General features: G+C 41.4%; 1 protein-coding gene across 1 annotated transcript; it reads right to left on the reverse strand.

Annotated features, from left to right (window-relative positions):
• Positions 1 to 26126, reverse strand: LOC110971670 (calpain-1 catalytic subunit-like). Its single transcript, XM_051957658.1, has 22 exons — positions 25944 to 26126; positions 20940 to 21194; positions 20245 to 20314; positions 20042 to 20160; positions 16866 to 16999; positions 16593 to 16767; positions 15741 to 15815; positions 15112 to 15197; positions 13904 to 13978; positions 13567 to 13727; positions 7551 to 7708; positions 7131 to 7142; positions 6837 to 7045; positions 6680 to 6719; positions 6523 to 6591; positions 3973 to 4030; positions 3784 to 3845; positions 3476 to 3544; positions 3295 to 3373; positions 877 to 993; positions 339 to 391; positions 1 to 256 (listed from the first exon to the last, which is right to left on the reverse strand). Exons 2-22 carry the CDS (start codon positions 21174 to 21176, stop codon positions 230 to 232), a joined length of 2085 nt encoding a protein of 694 aa, XP_051813618.1. The 5' UTR covers positions 21177 to 21194; positions 25944 to 26126; the 3' UTR covers positions 1 to 229.
• Between the last annotated feature and the right edge of the window lie 248 nt (positions 26127 to 26374).

Raw genomic sequence — 26374 nt, forward strand, 5'->3', positions numbered from 1 at the left:
TTTTTCTTTTCTTTTTTTTTTTTTTTTTTTACAAATCTCATTATACTGACAGAAATCTGACTCCATTTTTCACATTATTTTTTGCAGAGCCTCAGCAGTAGTAAAGTGTAATGACTTAATCACAGACAAGTACTTTTTATTCATTTTACAATCTGACAAATTGTAAAGAAAACACTCCTTTGAAATATTTTTAGCTGTATTTCCAGATGCATTCATCCTCACTGCTGGATTACGTGTACATTGAAATGTACATCCACTGGAAATAAAGACAGGCAGGTTATCACCAACAGTGCCATGTGAAAAGTTAAAAACAAGAAGCAAGATGGTGACTTTATTACCTCTGACTGTTGAAGGGTCATGCCTTTTCCGTCAGACAGTTGTTTGAAGATTTCTGCCGAGCAACACACAGATTGTAAGACAGACGAAGAACTTTAATAAAATGTTAGAAGCTAGAAAATTATGATCATCCAGTTGCCTTTTAAATAAAAATCTTTACATTTTTCTAGTATGAAATTATATATTTTTAATTTATGTACACTGTAAAGCACAGTAGACATTTTCTGATATTTTACATATCCCTTGTCATCATTTGTTCCACATCCACCAGTGTATATACCTCCGGGTGCTGAAAGTGATGGCAGCCTCTCCAGTAGCCCTACAGCACCATGCTGTATTATTCTGTTAACTTTTTAATCTATCTATCTATCTATCTATCTATCTATCTATCTATCTATCTATCTATCTATCTATCTATCTATCTATCTATCTATCTGTCTGTCTGTCTGTCTGTCTGTCTGTCTGTCTGTCTGTCTGTCTGTCTGTCTGTCTGTCTGTCTGTCTGTCTGTCTGTCTGTCTGTCTACTTGGCATCACTTACTGTTCATGCAGTCCAGGCGAAGGATGAGACTGATGAAGCTCTCCAGTGTCATGTGACCAGAGGAGGCACCATAACGCAGAGCCATCAGATTGAGCATGTCATCACTGACCACCATCCCTGAAAACACACAGTAATAGTTCAGGAGGAGTTTGACAGTTTATGTTATTCCTGTAATGACTTGGTTTCAGATCTTACACATTTTTTAAATACATTTTATAGGTCTACCACCCGTAAAAGCATGTCAGGAACTCTCACTCGTCTCTGTCTCTAACCTTGAGTTGATCCAAAATCATGAATATTTACTGAAAATGTTTTTATTTTAATTATCTGGTTGTGTGTCTCAGTGACGTAGTGGTTAGCACTTTTGCCTTGCAGCGAAAAGATCCCTGGTTCACGTCCTGGCTTTTCAGGGATCTTTCTGCATGGAGTTTGCATGTTCTCCCTGTGCATGCGTGGGTTTTCTCCGGGTACTCCGGCTTCCTCCCACAGTCCAAAAATATGCTGAGATTAATTGGTAACTCTAAACTGCCCATAGGTGTGAATGCGAGAGTGATTGTTTGTCTGTATATGTAGCCCTGTGACAGACTGGCGACCTGTCCAGGGTGTCCCCTGCCTTTGCCCGAGTCAGCTGGGATAGACTCCAGCACCCCCTGTGACCCTACTGAGGATAAAGCGGTGTATAGAGAATGGATGGATGGTCGTGTGCCTGCGGTTCGAGAAGTTCCTTGACCTCAAAGCTGGATGAAGTTTAGCTGAATGAAGATCGATGATGAAGAAGGTGATGCACAGTCTGACCTCCTTACTTGACATACATTTATTGAGCTTCTCCCATCACACTGCAGTATCAGAAGGGAGGATCATGTTCTTTTTCACAGTGTCTCACCCTTTTTCAGCCGGGGAAAGTTTGAACTTGCCTCTATCTTCTCTACCTGATGGTTACATTCATGGCAGTTGTTCTCTACAGCTCTACAAGTTGACCGAGAACCTGGGTGGAGCAGCACAAGGCTCAAGTCTGCAAGTGTTCTCTTCATGTGCTCACCAATCTCTGGTTTGAAGGACAAAGGCTTCACTCCTGATGGTAAAAGCAAATCTAGCAGAGATGCTGACATGCTGCTTTTAAGTTGCACAAAACACATTATCTGCTGTTTTTCTTCCTACTGGGGACAAATGCAACACACTGAGGTAGCAGGGGTAGTTCATAATGCTAATGCTAACCCTTCTCACCCCCCAATGTGGTGGGATTGAAGTTTTTCTTAATTAGGGCTGCACTGTTTTCGATCTAAACGCAACAAATTGTATGAGACATTTACAGACTTCGTCTAGTCATACCTCTTGTTTGGGATCTATTAAGATGAGGGGAACTGCGGATTGGGAATCATCAGATACACAGTTGTTCGAGGATTCAGTAATCACAATAATATTAATAACAGTAGGATAAAGAAAACTAGTTTGACAGTGTTTACTTTTACTGAAACAGTCATCACAAATAAAAATCCAATTTTTAAATGTTAATAGAATAAAATAAGCGTGATTATGAGATTTGACTGCAGATTCTTAAATCCAAATTATGTCAGTTTTAGAGTTGAAAATGTACTGATATTTGCGTATGTGTGTACACGCTGCTTAGTTTTCTGACATATTCTAATATTAGTGTACCTTGTTGTGTAAACATCCATCCATCCATTATCTATACATTGCTTAATTGTCATTAGGCTTGCCAGGGGGCTGGAATCTATCCCTGCTGACTTAGGGTGCAAGGAGATCACCCTGTCTATCATCAGGCTACACACAGAGACAAACAAGCACGCTCACATTCACACCTACGGACAATTTAGAATTATCAGTTAACCTGAGCATATTTTTGTACTGCGGGAGGAGGCCAGAATACCTTGAGAAAACCCACGCATGCACAGGGAGAACATGCAAACTCCATGCAGAAAGATCCAAAGGCGACAGTGCTAATCGCTGAGCCAGTATTGTGGTTTTTTTTCTCTCTTATTGTTCAACATCCACTATATGTAGTGTGTTTCTACTTATTATTTTTAGGGGTGGCTGTGGCTCAGGTGGTAGAGCAGGTCGTCCAAGGGTCGGCGGTTCAATTCCTGTTCTCGCCTAGTCATGTGCTGTTGTGTCCTTGGGCAAGACACTTTACCCGCCTTTCCTCCAGTGCTGCTCTCACACTGGTGTGTGAATGTTGGTGGTGGTCAGAGGGGCCGTAGGCTCGGATTGGCAGCCACGCTTCTGTCAGTCTGCCCCAGGGCAGCTGTGGCTACAAATGTCGCTTACCAGCACCAGAGTGAGAATGTGTGAGTGAATGAATAATGGATCCATTGTGAAGCGCTTTGAGTGCCCAGAAAAGCGCTATATAAATCTAATCTATTATTATTATTATTATTGATGAATTGTCTGCTGGTCTACCTGACGCTATGAATGCATTCCTCAGCTCGCTCAGTGACAGCATTCCTGTTCTTGAAACATCACTGAGGAAGAAAATGTCCTGGTGAAAGAAGAAAACACCAACAATGATCATCCTTTTGTATTTATATTCAGATGAATATGTATTTATGCGTATGTTTCAGCTGGACTCGGATCTCGTTACCTTGTATTCAATGACCTTGTTCCAGAGACGGACGAATTCCTCACTGTTCAGTTTGCCTGTGATTGATGTCTTTTAAACCCACCGTTAAGGTAACAAAGCTGCACGTCTCAGCTGACCTTCAAATCCAGTAACGTGTGTTGTATCAACAAAACAGCAGGCAGGTTTGTTTTCATGTACACTATTATATCTTTGATGTAACTACAGTTATGAGATGGAGTTTCTTTTTACATTTCAGCATCTCCAAAAAATAAAAATAGAAATATGTGAATGTATTATTTGAGGTGTGTGAATGCATTACAACAGGATACATCCATCAGAGCAACCATGCTGCGACAGGCATCGATGGTGAAACCTCCTGATTTCAAGTCTCCTAAATAAAACAGAGAGTTGCATCAACAGTGTATATCACACTTTAAATAGAAACACATTCTTTAAAAGTATTTTAATGTTTGCTGAGATCTAATGCTGTATTGTGTTTGAGTATTTGTAGTCCAAACCTTTAAGGACATTTTCATTTAGAAGCTGCTGGAGCTGCTCTGCGTCAACTTCTTCATACTGGAAATGAAATGATTTGATTTATTAATTACTAATATAATAATATATAAAATATATAATGATAATTAATATACTATGATACATTACACACACATTTCATATTCTGTAGTATGGACTTCAAAGCCAGTATGGCTAACATGTTTGCAAACTTGTGCTTTTTACACAATGGAAGTGGCCATTTCAGTTGAGCTTTTGTTTACTTGACCAAAGCAAGAAATGCAAAGTCTAATATTCACTTTGCATATATGTCCTTTCAGTGACACGACCAGACATTTTTTGTAAAAGTGGTCAAATTGAGATGATTATTCACACTGGGATTACAAAAAGGTTTTTTTTCTTGCATTTAAAATTGCTGAAGGCCATTTTAAATGCAATTGCTGATATTAAATTTCAAATTGCATCAGGATATATAACTCAGGCTAGGGGTGGATCTGACAGAGAACTTACGGACACTATAATGTCCAAAAGAAGCCCCAAGTTCAAACACACTCTATACAAAACTATTACTTATTTAAACCGACAATTCAGGAAAAAGTTTGTTACCGTGCTGACATGTTTCGACAGCCTCTGCTGTCTTCTTCGGAGCATCATCCGACATTTGCTGACGTGTCCTTTTTATCACGTGGTCGGTTTGACAGATCTGTCAGAGTCTGTCAAACCGACCACGCCTCCCGCTGTCCGGTGGTCTCTCGAGGATGGTGTCCCAGGTGTGCGAGAGGGTGTAGGCCCCCTCGTCCCGGTTCATAGGGTGGCCCGCCCACTTCCTGATTTCGATGGCATCCTTGATCCATCGTTTCAGTTTATTGGTCTCCGAGGCTATAATCCTCCCCCCGTCCCAGTCCATAATGTGATTTTGTCTTCTGCAGTGATCTGTGATGGCTGATTTTTTTATTTTCTTGTTCGGCTTTTTCTTTTTGTGATCTTGTGAGGCGTCCAGTTGTTTCCTTTTTACATTCTGTTTGGTGTTCGTTTCTTCTTGTTTTGAATGACCTGCCTGTTTCACCAATGTATGTGTTGTAACATGATTTGCACAGTATTTCGTAGATGATATTGCATTTATTGTCTGGGTCTATTCTGTCTTTGGGATGGACTAACAGCTGCCGGAGTTTTGTATGTGGTTTTACTGCTGTGTTGATGTTGTTTCCTCATAATGCGTTGTATTGCTTCAGTTATCCCATGGATATATGGAATGGTGATTATGTCCTTATTTTTATTGTCCAATTTTTGTGTGTGTTTTGATTTTGCTACCTTTTGTTTTTTCTCTTTGGTTTTGGCTTGTTTACCTTTGGTTATGGCCCATGTCGGATATTGGCAGTTTATAAGTGCATTCTTGATGTGTTTTTCCTCCTCCTGTCAGTCTTTATCGTCCGTTATTACAACCTAGTCCGTTCGTAAAGTGTTCTGACTACTGATAATTTGTGTGCTGTGGGGTGTTCTGATGTCCAGAGGAGGTACTGGTCCGTGTGTGTAGGCTTTCTAAAAACTGTTATTTTAATGCTGCCGTCTTGCCTGTGATGTGTGTTTATGTCCAAAAATGAGATGGTCCGGTGTATTTCTTCTTCGTGTGTGAATTGTATGTTGCCTGTGTCGTCTATATTGTTCAGATGGTTCGTGAGCTCCTGCGTGTTTCCAGATTTTACTTTTTCCAGAATGTCATCGACGTATCTTTTCCAGAGTGTGGGTCTGCAGTGAGTGGGTGCTGTGTGGATGGCTTTTGTTTCCAGGTCCTCCATGAAAAAAATAGGAAGCGGGCAGGCCACACTATGAACCGGGACGAGGGGGCCTACATCCTCTCGCACACCTGGGACACCATCCTCCGGAGACCACCGGACGGCGGGAGGCGTGGTCGGTTTGACAGACTCTGACAGATCTGTCAAACCGACCACATGATAAAAAGGACACGTCAGCAAACATCAGATGACGCTCTGAAGAAGACAGCAGAGGCTGTCGAAACATGTCAGCAAGGTAACAAACGTTTTCCTGAATTGTCGGTTTAAATAAGTAATAGTTTCGTATAGTACATAACGACAAAATGAACCTAATACAACTATCAAACACACTCTGCTTTATCACCTGTTTTGCTCTAAATAGGAACATACTTTGCAAAATCAACATCATGCTGTATTGTAAGAGAATAAAGACTTGTGATTAAGACAATAAACTCACTTGGAAAGACTTTACTGAGATAGTAAATCAAGTATGAAATAGTCATCTTCTTAAAGAGCTTCATACAATCCGATTTTTTTTGCAACCAGAGAAGTCACCCCCTGCTGGCTGTTAGAAAGAATACAGCTTTAGGGCACTTCTGAATTAGCATCACTTTTCCTATCCACAGGCAACAGCTATCTACAGACCATTTTATATCATTCAAATATGACATTGTTCTTATAAAAATAGTAATTAGAGCTGCTTTAATATGATTTATATAGGATTTACATTAAATAATGAACACATTTTCAAATTATAGTGACACTCATTTAGCAAAAAATCACCTTGTCCGAGTACTGACGGAAGATTTTTTTTTTATTTTCATCCTCCTGTGCATTCTTGATCTGCTTGACCTGCGAATTAGAAATGGTAAAGTACAATTAATAACATAACGGCATGATGCAATGAATACCGACCATATCACAATATCTTACTTGTTACCTTTTCAACTGGCTCATGATTATGGTCACCAGAATTCTCACTGTAGAGAAAGATCAATATACATCATCATTTTTCTTCTAGTAAAAAAGCATTAATGTGGTCTAGCATCATTAATTTCTCATATCTCGGTGCACTGACACAGTGAGTGGGAACATACTAGCACCAGGTCTCTGCCTTGGAGATGATGGTCAGGAGGAAGGATGCCGTCTCGCTGCGATTGAAGGTGGAGGGAACGATCAAGTATTCACCAGGCTTCAGCATAAAGAACTCAATCACCTCACGGGCATCCATGTAGGTTTTAGTCTGGACCACAGGTGCTCGGCTGCTGAAGAACGTGGCTGGGAATTTACCTCTCTGTGCCGCATACTGCAATAAAACAGATATTTCAGTTTTCTAACACTGAACTGCTGGAGTATGTGAACTGTCAATAAGGATTGAAATAGTTTCTTACTTGTTCAGTGATCTTGAATGAATTCAGTGGACAAATTGTTCATATTGGAAACAAAAGGAAAATCATTGAGTTAACAGTCACTCTATATGAAAAGCTCTGACCAAGACCTAAACCTGTTTTGTTACTTAACTGTTGTTGAATTTAAGTTTTAGATATTAGTTCTGCACTGCATTTTTCAAAAATTGTTATTCGATGTTATTAGTGCATAATGATCTAATTTTCATTGCTAGTGGTGAAAAATATAAGTGAATACAACTAGGAACTCGGAGCAGTAAAATTCATGGACATTCATCGTTTTGGCTTTTTTGGTGCTCTAATTACATCATCTACAACGTGGTTTTCACATAATCTTCAAAACTACTTCCCATGCATACAGCTTGCATGACGTATCCATGACAGGTAATTAGGAATGATATTTACCTCAAACACAGAGAATCCAATGTGCAGGTTTTGCACTAGCCGTCTGTTCCTCTTATCAGGCTTTTGCATGAGGGAAACCAGCATGTTTGTTTCATCCTCTTTCTGTGAATATTCACCGCAAATCTTGACTCGATACTGAGGATTAGTCCAGAAACTTTCTGAAGACAGAGACAGAGAGATGATGAATTTAGGTTCCGTCAATTTTCGCCTGAAATTTCTACTGAAGATGTACCGAAAGTAAATTGAATGCTGTTCTTGAACTGGTTGGAGTGCAGGCATGGTTGGGGTCTCCTTTGAAAGCTGACAATCTGAATTTTGACCCAGTGCAGTCAGAATTACTCTAGGTGCTACTGGCACAGAGTATTTTATGTTGGAACACACTGAATTAGGATGACTTTTATTCTCGCCTAAATTTTTTCCCTAATAAAACACCTGAAATCAAGTGTGGCAGCACTGTGACAGCTTGAAAACACAAAAAGGCAACAGCCTGGGGTCTTATTTCAAGACATGTTTTGGACAAAATATTATACTTGCTAGTTTTGTCTGGATGCCGAAGCTTGGATTCTGGCCGGTTTTTGTGGATTATTGTCATCTTTGACCAGTAAAAGAGCGTCCAAAGGTGAGTTATGCCCTTTATGTGCCCTTTAAATTTTTGTTGTTTGTTGGAGAAATGTGTTTATATTACCCACTGTGGTAATCACATCTGAAAGTGGTTTATACCGGTGGACTCATGAGAATCTAAGCTTTCCATTGGTGTATAGTGTTTGAATCATAGCATTGGCAGTGTCGTTCTATTTCGAAAAATGCTTATGCAGATATCAAAACGGCCCGCCCGTGGGCCCTGAACTTCAACAGGCAGATTTATTTAGACTGAAGACAATAAAGCATGAAATTGAAAGAAAGGCTACAAACTGAACTTTCCAAAGCTTATAGCCACAGAGCACTGTTGAAGTGTTGCTTATACTGTATTTTCATAAAATGCAAAGTCAAAGTCAGTGGGAGCTATACGTTGCAGTTATACCAACATGTCAACCAAGAATCAGGTCGCAGAGGCAACAGTCTAAACAAAGTGGCCCACATGTCCTGATCCTTGGTCACTTCCTCTATCTCCTCTGTGGAGATCCCAAAGTGTTCTCAGGCCAAACATGTTATACAGTATAATCCCTCCATCATAGTCGGCCATATGGCCTCCTCCCAGTTGGACACACCCAAACACCCCTAACATTCTCCACTGGTGGGGGTTAAAGATCTCAGGGACAGGGTGATCCGCCAGATGTTCCCATTTCAGTTACTGCCTGTTTGGGAGACCTCGATGAAAACGGAAAATGGTAAAGCCGCTACCTCACCCGGGTTAGGGAAACTGGGGCCTTCCCCTGGAGCCAGGTCTGGGGAGGGAGCTTGTAGTAGAGCGTTTGGTGGCCGAGCCTTGGGGTCCCGTGGGGCTCGGTCGGGCACAGCCCGAAGAAGTAACACGGGGCCACCACCCAGTAGGCCCACCACCTACAGGGCAGGAAGTCGTGGTCGGGTGCTATGTCCACCGGGCAGTAGGCAGGAGTGGGCGCCTGGGCGTGCCGCCCCCCCTGGTGCCGTAGACTAGCTCTGGGGACGTGGAACGTCACCTCACTGGTGGGGAAGGAACCTGAGCTGGTGCGGGAGGTGGAGCGATACCGGGTAGATATAGTTGGGCTCAGCTCCACGCACAGCAAGGGTTCTGGAACCAGAATCCTGGAGAGGGGTTGGACTCTCTCCTACTCCGGAGTTGCCCAAAGTGAGAGGCGCCGGGCGGGGGTGGGGATACTCACAATCCCCCGGCTGAGCGCCGCTTTGTTGGAGTTCTCTCCTGAGAACGAGAGGGTCGCCTCTCTGCGACTTCGTGTTGCAGAGGGGAAAACTCTGACTGTTGTCTGTACTTGTGCGCTGAACAGCAGTTCAGAGTATTCGGCCTTCTTGGAGTCTCTGGGTGGTGTCCTGGAAGGGGTACTGCCCGGGGATTCCATAGTTCTCCTGGGAGACTTCAACGCTCACGTGGGCAACAATGGAGAAAACAGAAGGGGGGTGATTGGGAGGAACGACCTGCCCGATCTGAACCTGAGTGGTGTTTTGTTATTGGACTTCTGTGCTAGTCATAGATTGTCCATAACAAACACCATGTTCGAGCATAAGGTTGCTCATAAGTGTACTTGGTACCAGAGCACCTTAGGCCAAAGGTCGATGATTGACTTTATAGTTGTATCGTCAGACCTGCGGCCGTATGTCTTGGACACTCGGGTGAAGAGAGGTGCAGAGCTGTCAACTGATCACCACCTGGTGGTGAGTTGGATGCAATGGCGGGGAAGACTACCGGACAGACCTGGTAAACCCAAATGTGTAGTGCGGGTGAACTGGGAGCGTCTGGCGGAGGACCCTGTCCGTGGGGTTTTCAACTCCCACCTCCGGATGAGTTTCTCCTGCATCCTGAGGGAGGTTGGGGACATGGATTCTGAGTGGTCCATGTTCAAAGCCTCCATTGCAGAAGCAGCTGCTAGGAGCTGTGGTCTGAAGGTCACTGGTGCCTGACGCGGCGGCAATCCAAAGACCCGCTGGTGGACACCAGCGGTGAGGGAGGCCGTCAGGCTGAAAAAGGAGACTTTTCGAGCCTGGTTGGCTGGGGGGTCTCCCGAAGCAGCTGACAGGTACCGGCTGGCCAAAAGGGCGGCAGCTGTGGTGGTTGTGAAAGCTAAAACTCGGGTGTGGGAGGAGTTCGGGGAGACCATGGAGAAGGACTTTCCGTCGGCCTCGGGGAATTTCTGGCAAACCGTTCGACGCCTCAGGAAGGGGAGGCAGGTCTTCACTCAGGCTTTGTACAGTCGGGGTGGAGAATCGTTGACCCGTACTTAGGATGTCGTCGAGCGGTGGAAAGAGCACTTCGAGGAACTCCTGAACCCGGTAAACACGTCCTCTGTGGAGGAGGCAGAGCCTGAAGACTCGGAGGGATCTCCGTCCATATCCGTGGCAGAGGTCACCAAGGTAGTTAAGAAGCTCCTCGGTGGCAAGGCACCAGGTGTGGGCGAGATTCGCCCTGAGATGCTGAAGGCTCTGGACATTGTTGGACTGTCTTGGTGGACACGTCTATACAATGTCGCGTGGGCATCGGGTACATTACCTGTGGAGTGGCAGACTGGGGTGGTGGTCCCTATTTTCAAAAAGGGGGCTCGGAGAGTGTGTGCCAATTACCGCGGTATCACACCTCTCACTCTCCCCGGGAAAGTTTACTCTAGGGTGCTGGAAGGGAGGATCCGACTGATAGTCGAACCTCGGATTCAGGAGGAGCAATGCGGATTCCAGTCCCTGTCGACCAGCTCTTTACCCTTGCGGAGCTGCTGAGGGGGTAATTGGAGTATGACCTGCCAGTTTACATGTGTTTTGTGGATCTGGAGAAGGCCTATGACCGTGTCCCCCGAGGGGCTTTGTGGGGGTCACTGCATGAGTATGGGGTCCCGGGCTCATTGCTACGAGCCGTTCGGTCCCTGTACGATGAAAGTGAGAGCTGTGTCTGCATACTCGGCACTAAGTCAGACACGTTTCCGGTGGGTGTTGGACTCCGCCAGGGCTGCCCCTTTTTTCCGATCCTGTTTGTGGTTTTCATGGACTGGATTTCAAGGCGCAGTAGTGGTGGGGATGGTTTCCAGTTTGGGAGCCTCAGGATCGCATCTCTGCTTTTTGCGAATGATGTGGCTTTGTTGGTGTCCTCAGACCGTGACCTCCAGCACGCACTGGAGCGGTTTGCAGCCGAGTGTGAAGCTGCAGGGATGTGGATCAGCACCTCCAAGTCCGAGGCAATGGTTCTCTGCCGGAAACCGGTTGATTGCTCCCTCCGGATTGGGGGTGAGTTTCTTCCCCAAGTGAAGGAGTTTAAGTATCTCGGGATCTTGTTCACGAGTGAAGGGAAAATGGAGCGAGAGATGGACAGGCGGATTGGTGCGGCGTCAGCAGTAATGCAGGCATTGTACTGAACCGTCGTGGTGAAGAGGGAGCTGAGCCGTAAAGCGAAGCTCTCAATTTACCAGTCCATCTATGTTCCAACCCTCACCTATGGTCATGAGCTTCGGGTAGTGACCGAAAGAACAAGACCGTGGATACAAGCAGCCGAAATGAGCTTCCTCCGTAGGGTGACTGGGCTCAGCCTTAGGGATAGGGTGAGGAGCTCAGACATCTGGAGAGAGCTCGGAGAAGAACCGCTGCTCTTTCACATTGAAAGGAGCCAGTTGAGGTGGTTTGGCCATCTGATTCGGATGCCTCCAGGGAGACTTACTTTGGAGGTTTTCCGAGCACGTCCATCTGGGAGGAGACCCCGGGGTAGACCCAGAACTCGCTGGAGGGATTATATATTTTGTCTGGCCTGGGAACGCCTCGGAATCCCCCAGGAAGGGCTGGAAAGCGTTGCTGGGAGGAGGGACGTCTGGTACGACCTGCTTCGCCTGCTGCCTCCGCGACCCGGCCCCGGATAAGCGGAAGAAAATGGATGAATGGATGGATGCCTGTTTGGGTCTACCAGGTTCATCTGCTCAGCCTCACTCACAAACGCTGGCTCCATCCCCTCCTCGTGAGGAGATATTCAGAATAGCCAGCTTTAACAGTAAGGGGCCACCGAGGCACCCATCACCAGCTGCTGACCAACTATGAATGCACCTGACCCCATTTCCATCACTGGTGTCAGTCTCTTGTTGTTTCATTGAGCTGATTCCTCCCAGTCCTCCAGGTCAGGACTCAGGTTTCCCTCCTCCCAGTGAGTTGGATCATTCTATTATTATTTACTCTGTAAGGGTTAGCTGTGAACAGTTCTTTGTTTGACGCCTCACCAGAGACCAGTTTGCCATGAGAAACACTATCAGGAGCTTATACTCCCAACAACATTCCTACCATTGTGACAGAAAAGCTTTTCATGCAGCTGTCCTATTTGACTGCATGATGTTAACCTCTGGTCTGAGCAGTCTGTGCTTAGATTAGGCACCATGTAAAATCCTGTCTTATTTTATATCAAACACTTAACACTGTTTATGCTTGTGCATAAACCATGCACAAGCATCTTCCAGCTTATGGAAGATGGACATGTAAATTTGTAATATTGTGACTACTGATGACTGCATTTTGGGAAATATTTGAACAAATTTACAGGGCCATCAGAAACATTACAGACCGCGGTAGCTGCAAAAAGTAAGAAGCAACAGAATATAAACACTAATTATGCAATACTAACTTAGCACTTGATTAGCTTATCAGCTGAGTAAACTGATCATGTCAATAGTTCAAAAAAGGTTACTTCTTAGATCACTAAAATGCACCGTTTTATTAACTCAAGCAAACACAAACAATTTAGTTTTCCATTTGTTTATGTTTGCATAATGTGCTGGTCATTTCAATTTACACTACATGGTCTGGTAAAAATTTGCCTCTAGAAGAACATAAACAAAACATTGGCTACTTCAGTGATGAATGAATAAATAACTGCCACCATTTTCTAAGTATGAAATTTCCATTAATGCAGACACTATATATGACATATTATGAGGTAAACAAGGAAATTCGGTTTTAATACATGTTAAATGTGAATAACCACAGGATACGTTGTGTAGTAGTAGCGTTTTAGAGTATTAGTATTGTGTTTTATTGATTACTTTTAAACTGTTTGCTGTTTGTGATTTTTTGTGTGTTTTATTTATTACTTTTAAACCGTTTACTGTTTGTGATTTTTTTGTACCTCAGAGAGAATTGCAGTTTTCCCTGCTGCTTCTAAAGCGACGCTTTGCTCTGATGTTTTCATTTATTGCTTTTAGACCAGAATGAAATCAGGGCAATTTCAGTCATATTGAATATTTATCTGCGTCAAATGCCAAATTGTGGTAAATTCTGATATGAAAAATGTCATTTTGTGATGCTTTAAAGTTTCATCAAGCATATTTATTAGAATAAATTTTGAACCACAAGAGTTTCTGATCTATAACAAATAGTATAATGTCTTATTTAATTTTCTGAATACCTCTGTTGTTTATGCAGCCTCCAGCTGTGGTTCCTGCAACCCAGCGTCCTTCATGCTTGGAGGTCTTCCAGTGACTAGAGGAGTTTCCCTCAATGAAGTCTGGACTGAGACCGCAGATATCGAGATCTGCGTAGAACCTACAGAAATCTTCCACGGTCATCCTGTTGAAATCAGAGGTGAGTTTTGATGTTTAGTTTTATTTTCAATGTTTGTTGAAAATATAAAACCCTGAGCTTGCCATTAAAAAGCAGTAACTGTTCTCCTGTGTAGCCATTAGTGACACAGAAAAAATTAAGCTGCGTAGAAAAGTTTCTTAGATCTGACTAAATTTGCTTACCAGAACTCTCCATCATCAGCCACTGAAAGACACTGTTCTCGATCTTGAGGACTCACAGTTTGCCATAAAGATGACCTTGAAGACAGTTTGTCATTTTAGTATGAGATGAGACAACATGTTATCTTCATTCAGAGGGAACATTCTGAAGAACTGTGGCTTTCAACTTGACAATGACATTTTGTGTGGGTGAAAGGCAATACTTTAAAGGCATTAGAGGATATTTAATTTCCTACGACTTTGAACATAGCATGCGCATGCGCACATACAACCTCTCCCTCACCCCCCTCTAACCTCCCCGCTCTTAACATTTATGAAGAAACGCCCCCCTCCAGAAACTTGCGTAGGACTCGTGAAGTTGCCTACAGCCGCAGTATAATACAATAATACATTTTACCTGTCCAGAAGGAATTTAGCAACCAAGGCATCTGTCTTTAGGTCCATTTGTTGCTTGAGCTGACGCCATCGCCCAAATGACTCGCCAATAATCACTTTTGTTTTTGCATTCTCGCGATCCAGTTGTCTTTTATTTTCTCTGACCTCAAAAAATGACTTTCTTTTACGGCTGGGTCCCCCTGGATCTTTATCTGCCATTATGTAAAAAAGATGAGCAAAACAAGTCGCCAGCTAACTACGAAGCTATACCAAAGCAACACATACACAAAACACGTAAGTCCAAGGCGTACATAATCTACGTAACTAGGCCTGAGCCGGAAGATTTTTGATTGACAGGAAAGGGAGCAAAGCAAACGCCTCGGTCCGAGCGCGTTGATTGGCTGATGTTTTTCAGGTCCTGCCATGTCCACAGTTATTTATTTATTTTTATTCATTTAGAAACCATACATACAAGTCCATTAAAGGTCAGTATATTCATTTTATGTGAATCAGACAAATTAAACAACAAAAACATCCTCCATAATCCCTTTAAGCTACCTTTAGGGCAAGACATTACACTGGATTGCCACACTGTAACTGGCCTGACCAGTTTAGAATAAGCAGTGAGCAATTTTCTAAAGGATGGATTGACAGGCTTCTCATGCTCAAGGCTTTAACCCTTTCAAGTGTTCTCTGCAGCAGCGTAGGTGATTATGAAACAGCAAAAGAGCCCTGTCTGTAGCAACCTCCTGGATCCTAGGTAAAAGTAAAAATACAGTAGAAAACATTGAATTTGGGCATGCTTTTGGAAGACTAATACACTGAGTGGGTCTTACCGATCACTCCAGTCTCCACACCACTCTCTTTGGCCCCAGGGGTTCCACAAACGCACTAGGTTTGCAAATTTTCCTTGGCTCATAACCTGACCATCAGAGATACACCAGTGGCATGTAATATGAATGTAAAACACCAACTAATGTCTCCATAAATATACAAATTTGACAGGAAAGGATATGTTCAAGATTTTTCAAATACTCTCTTAAAACAGTAAAATGTAGACATGAGAACTATTTCTCAGCTTAAAGTTCATCTGAGATCCACATAGTGCTTCAAGAATTCTACCAAGCTAATTCACCATAAGATATGGGAATATATTGTAGTGAAGCCTTGGTCATACTCTAGGATGGACCGCACACGGACTTGTCCATGGTTTTATTCACACTACAGTTAGGGATGTCCATATCCAAACAAAATCCACCTATGTGAACTACAAGCCTTGACAGTGACCTCCTGACACTGAGCAGGAAATCTCCTTTCTTGATTGCACTGGACCAAAAAATGTGTTGATAGAAATCACTGATTGGCCAAGATAGATTTGAAAAATCCCAAAAATATCCTTCAAGTTTAAAAACCTATGAAATAAGTGGTATTAGATTTTTGAATGATTCCAAGTGCAGTTCTTCACCTGTTTCACACCTGTCACACTGTAGGCATGGCCTTGGACTAATCCGTTCTGCAGCACAGTGTTAGCAGATGTCTCCTGCAAGCCGAAGACATTGATCATGCTCAAAGCTGACTGATCTATTGGTAAAATGGCAAAACACTCAAAAACAGACTTCCAACAAGAACTATATTACAGTATGCGAGAACAGCCATTGTCTCATATACATTTCTTCACATGTATGTTACAATAAAATGGTTGTTGAATGAATAAATGAATTATGCAATTGAGTTTTATTTTCATTCTAGTAAGACATGCATTTCAATGATTCTTTCAATCTTTACAATGTATGGAAGCTTTTGCTCACAATTGTAGATAGCAGTGCATTGCTATTATATTGGCTTCTAGCACACCGCACAAACTGCAGTATGGACTATGCTATGTATACTTTAACAAAGTGTCCATAAAAGTATTTCTTTTGTTATCTATAAAGCATATTTTGAAAAATGGCTTATAAGAATTTAGGTTGAACATCCTCCATTATTCAGTGGAAGACAAAAATCTTAAAACAAAGAAAAAGTGAAGAAATTTTTATGAAAACGTTTGCTGCTATGATGCATCCAGTACTCTGACAATTCTTTCCCCCACATGATCTCAACATGGCAGGAAGGATGTGGATCCATCATCCTTTCTCTACATTTCAAGAGATCAGCTCTCCAACTCGTATGCAGTGAATTTGATACAGTACTTTTCTTTTTTGGTTCAGTTGAAGTTTAATACACATCATCTGTCTGAATAGTCTACATGCACTGTCCAAAAACAATGATAAACAACTTTTTAGCATGCCCTCTTCGTGTACTGTATATCGCTACCTACCCCTTGAGGTGTAGCACAGCTCATTAGTGTACTGGATTGACCAGCTCTGCACATCAGCCCCCACAGGTTAGCAGGGGGTTTTGAAAGGTCGATGCACATGTGAACACCACCGGTGAAGTCCATCATAGCCTCTGCAGGAGTTCCAGCAGTCATGTCAGTGTAGGAACCACAAACCCTGACACAGTGGGCATAATATTATTTTATACAGAAACTTACAGAAATAAGACAAAACTTATTTATGTCAGAGAAAAAAAAAGCGGTTTATTCACATACTTGGCATACGCCTTCTCCAGCAGAGCAGGCCAGAACTCATTCGGGTCTTTGGATTTAACGAAGATTAGTCTGCCATTGATTGTAGGCAGCTTGTCATCAATGATGACATCCACCCATCTTCCAAATCTCCAGAACTGAATCAGTATAAATTTAAGAAATATAAGCATTTTCTTTTAAAACAAGCTTCACAACTGTGTTAAATGCAATACATATTCAGAAAGAAGAGCAGATAATATTTCTGAATATTTTGAAACTTGTGCCATTACACATGTGCTCACTAGTTTTTGCTGGTAGAGAATTAAATACAAACAGAACAGGAAACAGCTCATCGAACTGTAGGAGCTGTTCTGGAGCTTTGAATGTACATGTCTAATGTCTGCACATACATACATACATACATACATACATGCATACATACATATGTAGCTGACACGCTGGGTCTTTGGAATTCCAGAGGAGACGCCAAATCAGATAAGGAACATTTTCTTTTAGGATGGGGGTCTAGAACCCACATCAAACTGTCCACTTGGACACTGGACAGGTCCAGAATTCTCTCCTCTCCCTACAGAAAAGCTACATTAACGGCATCAAGGTGAATTACAGCAGGACATCTGTGATTCTTGCCTCACAACCCCCAGTTTCTGTCTGAGAACTGGGTTACATGTATGTTGTGACACGAAGACCTCGTGTGGAGAGTTGGAGGTTCTTCCTGCAAAATTTTAACACTTTGGGATAACCATTTGAAAGACAATGTCTCTTACTTCTGCTGTGAATGTTTTCTTTTAATCAAAATTTGTCCAGACCTAACCTTCCTTCCCCCAGGAATGCCATGTTGCCTTCCTTTTGCAGGATCTAATGACAGGGTCATAAAATTTTACACTCACAGGGAGAAGTGGTTTGACTGCCATAGTTTTAAACAGAAATGGACTCAAAATGACTGTTTCTGAGATGTATTTTGTGTTTTCATGTTTACCAAAGTTACAGTAAGGTGTTCTTCTAAAACATATTCAAAATAGACACTTCTTGACCTCACAGAACTAGATTTAATATTTTATTAGTTTAATCCAATTTCTACCACAGTCCCACAGGCCCCCCTACTGACGTCGGAGGACATGATGATGTCAGAATGAATTCCATTATTAACCTCTGAATTTATTTCCCATTAAGAATGTAAAAGGTGAAACTGTGTTATTCATAATCATACACATGAAGTGTAACACGTATCCTCACTGTGACATATATTTTTAGTATCTAGAGCACATTTCACATAGAGTTTGAATAAATTAGATAACTCGCGTATTTGTTAGCCTGTATAATCATGATTGTGTTCACTTTTGGTTGACGGGATTATGGTGAGGAATAAACAGATCACATTTGCACGTTTAATACCATGCGATTTAGTTCGTTTTGATAAACATCATCTCCCCTTTCTCCTGAAGACAAAGGGAAAGTAATCAGATTACTAAAAATCGAGCGAAAGTTCCTTCCTCTGCCCAGAAGTCTCCTGGCCAGACAAAAGGCCAGACAACACCTCACATCTCCCTCTTGCTGCATCTCTCTTCTCTTTTCAACTTCTTCACGAACGCATCACTTTCGGCTGCTTTAACCGTTCTCCGTTCTTAGACATGTGTCATTTTTGTAACTTATCCTCTGAAATTTCTTCATTTGGGCATTCTTCTTTTTGCTAGTTTATTCTTTCCATTTTTGCAATTTGAGTTAGATAGTGCTCACTTTCAAAATAAGCCTGAACTTATCGTTTGTCTTTAATCTATTTTTCTGACAAGAACTAATTGGAACCAGTTTTCCTTTTTTCTAAATTTTGTGGCAGCTCTCCAGTCAACATCCGTTTATTACATGGCTAACGCCGGCTAAACTAGAACGAGAGCCACCATTTTAATCAAGTGACTTTTTCATCAACCCTGAAGAAGAGCTTGACACTGGCTCTGTTCATCACTCTCAGTATCCAACACCTCAGAGGTCTGCTGCTCCAGACCTGCTTGTGCAGAACCAATCTCCAGGCAAGTTTCGACTTGTTGCCATAGCGACAACACGACGCTCCGGAATCAAAGAAGTTCTGGCGCGTTGTAAAGACGTCACCGGCCTGTGACCACGTTCCAGCCTAAAACAGAGACTTTGACAGCACGGCTAAAAAAGTAAGAGCCGCTGAGCCTTCTCTGTTCCTGATCTGGGTTGATGTCACTAACCACTTGATTATTTACATCCAGCCACTTCGTTCCTCTTTTGCGTATCGATCGTAGTCTAAATTGCCGTTTCATTGAGTCAGGTCGTCTGCTATCTGGCTTTCTGTCACCATAATCCTCTTCTTTTAATATGCTGATTTGAATCTGATTCACACACACAATCTCACATGCACATACACACACACGTTATATTTTTCACTGTACATAGCTCACCTGTATTGTTTTGGTAGAACAGTTAATAAATGTTTTCATTTAGACCAATCCACAGCCTTATGCGTTTTCTGTGTGTGAGAACTGAATCAGTTTCAACCGAGAACTTTAGACTTTCAGATATCAGACTGATCAACTGTATTTCAACAGGAATCTCCTTGAAATTCTGCCTAAATTAATAATTTCCCTGGATAACCGGGGTGGTGCCCCTTTATTTTAATGAGTGCAATATAATCTCTTCAGTGGTTATGCTACACATACATACATACAGTTCAGTATGTTCATGGCATTTTATGTAATCTTCTAGAGCAGATCCAGTCAAATACTAAAAACTGTGTCACAGTCAAAGCATTTGTAGATATCACGGTGTCCTTATTCCTGACAATGGCATTGTGTTGCATCACATACTCAGAGCAGCTATCAAACTGCTTAAAAACTCATCTTTGTGTATCATAGTAACATTTTTTTCTATGAAGACAGTCCCTTAAAGCATTAAAATGGCCCGTTGCTTCCCTTCCTCTTTCTCCATGCACCCCTCTCTCACTCACTGGAGCTCAAGCACACCAGCTCACATGTAGCGCTGCTCAAACGCTGTAAAACTCCTCTACAATACACACTGGTGAGCTGTGAAGTAATTCCGCTACACATGTTGGAACCGTAAACCAATTCTGAAGAAGAGTAATAAATCAAGCCACACCATGCAAGATGACAGGACCGGTTCCTTAGGTTTGTAACATAATAGCCAGCTTTGTTGTTAGTACTTACCCTGAAGTGAAAAAGCCCGAAGTAGTTCTCATCAAATGTTTGATCCAGAGGGACAACTTGTCTGAACATGTGATTTCGGAATGTCAGAGCTCCGATAGATGCAAGAAACCAGCAGTTTCCTGTTCAAAAAAAATAGTCACGGAGTCATCAAACAAATCAGATATGGGAAAGAGTAAAATACTACAAATAAAAAATTTTCTTACCAAGAACTCCTTGCCCAAAGTCAAACCTGGAGAATCCATCAAGTATAAAGGACGGATTAGACGCAATTTTCTGAAACAGAAGGGAACCAATAAAAGCAAAGTTAAAGCTGTGCTGCTCCAACTTTCCTCCAAAACCATCTCCCATTGTTGGGTTTGTGGCATTAAAACTTCATCACCTCCCATCTTCCTTTGGTACTGCCATATGGTACATGAAGATCTTTAGTTTTACATTGGGTTACACCTTCATAAAGTCTGTTTCAGTCAAACAAATGTTAAAAATGTTTAAATAAAACAAACTTCAATTATGTCCCCACGACAATATTTTTGTGTAAAGTTCCTGAAATATATCATAATAAACGCCTGCTCAGTTAGGTTCTGACAACTGATTTTATATTGAAATTGGAAATATTTCTGGATATTAATTCATTCAAGTAAGAGTAAGTGGAGTACAGTATTTCCCCTGTCAGCACCTGCTTTAGTATTTGAGGAGTAGGAGGCAAATTACATAGTGAATAAGTAAACTTCATTTAAGTCTGTCAGTCACTTTAGGTGAAATGTGGAACGATATTATGAGATGAAAATACTAAAACTGAATCACTGCAGTATTAATCTCAACTGAATCACTTTATCTCTCAAGCAATAACATTTCATGCCTGACTGAACATCTGACATCTCTTCATTTTCACATCACTCACCGCTGGTCTCAGCCACACCACACGTCTCAGGTCAGAGGGGCTCAGTAACCCCTGACCGATGGAGCTGTTATCAGGAGGGAACATGTCGTCGATGTAGCGCACTCCTTTGATGAGACAGTACTGCTTCATCTGCTGGAAGTCTTGACTGAGGAACTTCTCAGGGTTGTTGATGTTCCCGTAACCATCTTGCTTGTTACGAGCCCCCATGATGTTCAGACACACGCCGGGGGGAGGCATTATGGCAGAGTTAGGACTCTGTTGGCAAAAAATATGCATTCAAATTTTAGAGATATCAGCAATAAGTTGCATATACTGCAGTAAAGAATGAACCATCTCTCCAGGTTATAACAGTAAAGTATATGTCCTCTTAAACAGAGGTGGGTAATAACAAGTTACATTTACTCCATTACATTTACTTAAGTAACTTTTTGAAAAAAAAAAGTACTTCTGAGAGTATTTGTTCTCTGTGGTTTTTCAGTTATTCAGTCAGGTTCAGTCCTGTAATGTTGTTTTCTGTCTACTGAGCCTGTGCCATTTGGAGAGAAGTAGTTCGACTGTTCACACATAAAACACATTACCTTACTACTGGTATTTATTTCAAAAGCTTTATGTAGTGAAAAACTGAGATTTGGAAATTTGTTTTTCTTTTGCCTTAACTTGTCATTTTGTAAAGATGTTATTTATTTTTGCTATGTTTTATTTTATTATTTGGAAATACCAGAATTTGCACATTATTTTACATTTTTGTCTGTCTGATAACATCATTTCTAAAAAAAAAAAAAAAAAATGTAGACATTACAAACAAACAGCTACTCAGTACTTTCAGTACTTGAATAGTCTTTTCCGAGGGCGTCAGTTTGTTTTTAAAAGTGGGGGGGATGGAGACTGGCAAAAGTGACTTTTGAGAAGTGCTTGGGATGATGACTGTAATTGATGTTGCTTTTGGTATGCTACTATAAAATGCATAAGTTATTTCATGTTTTAAGTAATTGTCATGTATTGAATAAAACCCGCTTGAGAGCTGTGCCGACACGTTTACATGAATTACGAACCCCTAACGAACTTCATGTTGAAACCAGCATGTCAAATAGACCACCTACATCTCAACAGGATTTACAGCTCAGGGACAGCACATAAACGAACCACTCAACTCTCTTCATCGCAAATAAGATAAAGGTTAAGCCATTTTGAATACAAAAGAATAAACCAGGGGTCACTGAGGACCATAGCTGGAGTAACATCGGAGCACAAGCTGTTACCATGACAACCCATTCAAACCGCATCGTATATCCGTGACCGGGAGAATATTGACTTTAAGCCTAACCAGCCATTCTCACTCAAATCAAACAGTTTTAGTACAAAGCAACTCAAGGAGTAAAAGGAAAAATTACAAAAACACAGATAGCCAGCTCTCCAAAAAAGCCACCACGATAAATCTGTCTCATGACTCAAACTCAACTCAAACTGTAGCAAAAACCCAGTAAATAAGCAGCGGAAGAAGAAAATATCACAATATGAACCTTCTTTTATTACCTTTCTTGTTTGTAGACTGGAAACATTTATTATCATTATAATTCTCATTATTTTCTTTATTAATTCAAGTGAAATTCCGCCATGGATGGATAATCCGGGTCATGACCTCCTCTTCTGTGGTGTTTCTTGGAAGAGTTCGATTTTGCTACGTTGTGTTTACCGCCTCCTAAACAACCGGTGTGCGGCCATTCATTCTTTTGCCTTCTTTCATTAATAAAATCTCAGCAAATATCCAATGAACATGTCAAAAAGCAACCGACATCAGAGCTTTTTTCACAACGCAGAAATGCAACGTAAGTGCCATCTAACAGCAATAGCGCTGATATTTGTACAGTTACTGTACAATAACTCCATGAATATAACGGCGTATACCTTGTGGTTTAGCTAGCAGGACCAATTTGACTACCATTACTGTCGTCAACAACTTTAGTTAATAAATGACAACTGAAACATTTTGACCTTATGAGCCATTTTATCAAAACTCTGTCCATCCATACAGCCACGTTTTGGCTTTCACTGAGGCAAATTAAAACAATCTGATAATCCTTAATAATCACCACTAGATGTCCTCAAATATCTTTAGAGTCAACATGCTAACATACCAAATATAAACATTTACTTTTTTTTTGCCATGGTGTAACACACGCATTTGAACTTTTTCACACGCTGACATGCCAAACCTGTTATTTCTCACGCATAAAAAATAATTATGCAATTCCCACCGGGTTACACTGTTATATGCAGTAGTCTCATCGAGCCCAACAGAAGCCTTGCGACCCAGCCATAAGAACAACTACCCATCAATCAAAAAATAACAAATGGCTGTACATCAGCCAATCAGAAAATAGCAAGGCTGTATCTGGGTAAGATGAGGTTGATCTGACTGCAGAGGAGGCATACTGCATGCACACTGCATGCATACGACGGTTGTGCCTAATGGCAAGAGAAAAACAACTTATCTCATTTGATTTTGCAGCCCACTGCATAAAAAAAAGGAGAGCTTAATCTTATTCTTCCTCCACACCTACAATTACATGGAAAAGCAAAGTCTTGTCCCCAGGTACCACACTTAAACCAATAATCAATGTTAAGTTAGGTAGTTATACTTTGAACATGAGAAGTGTTTATCTATAATTAAAATAAAAACTGCACATTATCAGTTTGAAAGAGCACTGTAGAAATGTTAGAGGTAAGTACTAAAAAAAGAGTAACATTTGCAGTGTATGTTGCATCATTACGTGATACAATATGCGAACACCACAAAGTAACATTATGACCCATTAGGTAATAGTGGCGGCAAAAAAAATCACATGAGTACTAATTAACTGGGTTTTGTTTTAAAATCAGGCGTAAACTAACCATGACGTCACCCGTTGGTTTCAACGCCGAGAAAATGAAGCCCGGATTTTGCTACTTCCTGATCGCCGGTTTGGATTTTTTGGAGCCAGTGACGTAAAAAGTGTCATCAAACAGACTGGACCAGAGAGCAACTAGGGGCAGGATTGGCTGAGGACTCTCTTATCCCACCCACGTTTTACCGCAGAGGCTTCTGTTGCTGTCCATCAAGTATAGCCACGCCCCCTGGCTCCACCAACTTTAACGATTTATTTAAAATTCAGTATTGATTTATTTTAAGATCGGCCACCTGATCTCTCATTTTGACCATGAAAACTAACGGGAAAAAAATCCTGAGCTGTAGAAAATCAGTCTATCAAATTTTATTTTTTCCAAAAATGAATTGGGGTCTATGGAGAAAAAGCTTCTTGGAGCCAACCCTAGCGGACGGCGTGATATTGCAAGTTTTTGACACTTCGGGGTTGGCTTCAATTCTGGAGCCAGATGCTACGTCCACTATATATACAGTCTATGTTTAAAATATTATAAGTGCTTAAGGATGGGTGATGACCCCCACTACCCCAGCACCACCACCCCACAGTCGCAAGCTAGCAAAATGTCACTGTGACCTGAGATCAAAACGTGAGAGCCCTGTGTACATCTTTATACAAAGAGTAGCTTCTTTAGTTTCAGTAGCACCACGTGGTGCTATCCCAGGGACGATAATTATTAGTGATAATTAACGTCAGCTCTGCTCCATGCTGACTGAGGTATTGCTAAGATAAGGCCGAACAGCTTCAAAATGTTGTTCCAAAAGTGCTGAAATTCATCTGGCATCCCATATTCTAACTGGATTTGGTATTATTATATCAGGAATAATGCACATTTTCCTGACAGAGCGTTTTACTCATGGCAAATTGTACCATTAGTAAATTTGGTATGATAGTGTGTTCAGTGTAGTTATTCAAAGACATCCACTTGTCAAAACAAAACAACCGCCTCCCCATGCATATATTTATTAAATATGATAATCACAGGGTTAAACAAGCAAACAAGTTTACAAACTCACCACAGCCACTGTCAGATGGAAAAGCACACCCTGGGTCAGAGCTTCCACTTGGCACAGGCGCAAATTTAGCATCTGCACGTTTTTTTAACCTCATGAAGGTGTACTGCGTGTCTGTGCAACACTCGGCTGAGTGCGGATGGTGCGTTCAGGAGCGTCGGAATTTTTTATACTGCTAAAAATATGTGGGGTTACAACGGCTTACATGTGAAGAATTTGAATGTGGTGGAGACAAAATGAACCCTGACAAAAAGTGGGGGGGACACATCCCCACTGTCCCCCCCTAAACTGACGCCTATGGTCTTTTCACCAAATACTTTTTTACTCTTCAGTTTTTTGGATGACTACTTTTTACTCCTACTTGAGTGATATTATTTTGAAGTAACGTTACTCTTACTTGAGTACAATTTTTGGCTTACTCTACCCACCTCTGCTCTCAAATAAAGGCATACACAGCAAATTTAAATGAGTCTTGAAGCCAAAAACAAGAAAAAAACATGAAATGACAGAACACAGCATTGCCATTTTTGGTTGAACATTTGCAATTACTGACATCATATAGTCAATCTTCCATCAAATAAAACTGACAATAACATCATAATAACAAAAATTAAACTGCATCGCTATTTTTTTGACATGAGACTAATCCCATTAAACCTCTGTTTATATTGCATTGCATTACATGATTATGTAATTTGTATGATCTGTTTCACCCTGCGCGTGGTAGCCTACAGGTTTTCTTTCTATTAAAAGGTTTTTTTTTTTCTCCTCATTGGTGGCAGGCGATCGCTCTGGGGGTATTGTTGAACTACATTAAATGCCTCAAGGTGACATATGTAATGATTTGTTGTGGTTTAAAAAATGAATTGAAAAGTTCTAGAAAAAGTTGTAGATTATTTATGAGGCCCAAAATATCCTCATAGATTTCAGTGCATAACATGGGCTGAATGTTTCCCCTGCAGCAAGAAGCACTGCACTGAAGGATATGCTGATGTCTATATAGATAGATATCCTGTTCCTACATGACCTCTGAATCAGCTTTTAAAATATTAAAAAGAAAAAGATCTTACCTCACCGACTTGAAAGACAAATAGTGGAGTTTAGAGGAGCGAGGGTCGATGAGCAGGTGAGAGTGGAGGGGCTTCAGCACTTAAATACTACCTGCAAATGCCTTGAAGTGAGGTGCTCTTCTGTTTCTTACACAGATATGCAGATTAGTTTTGAACAAACCTCACACGTGGTTTTCTTTTCGCTGGAAAGATTGCGCAACCTCTAGGGTCATGTTTAGAGTTGTCATATTAGAACCAAGGTGCTGATAATTTCCTAACACACATCCCTAATTTGATTTATTTTGCAGTTTGTATGCCACTATCAAAACACCAACATGATGGAGTATAATGATCACTCATTAATATAAAGATTAGGCAAGGCAAGGCAAATTTATTTATATAGCACATTTCAACAACAAGGCGATTCAAAGTGCTTTACAAAGACATTAAGA

This window comes from Acanthochromis polyacanthus, chromosome 1 (genome assembly GCF_021347895.1).
Source record: "Acanthochromis polyacanthus isolate Apoly-LR-REF ecotype Palm Island chromosome 1, KAUST_Apoly_ChrSc, whole genome shotgun sequence".
Classification (NCBI taxonomy): domain Eukaryota; kingdom Metazoa; phylum Chordata; class Actinopteri; family Pomacentridae; genus Acanthochromis; species Acanthochromis polyacanthus.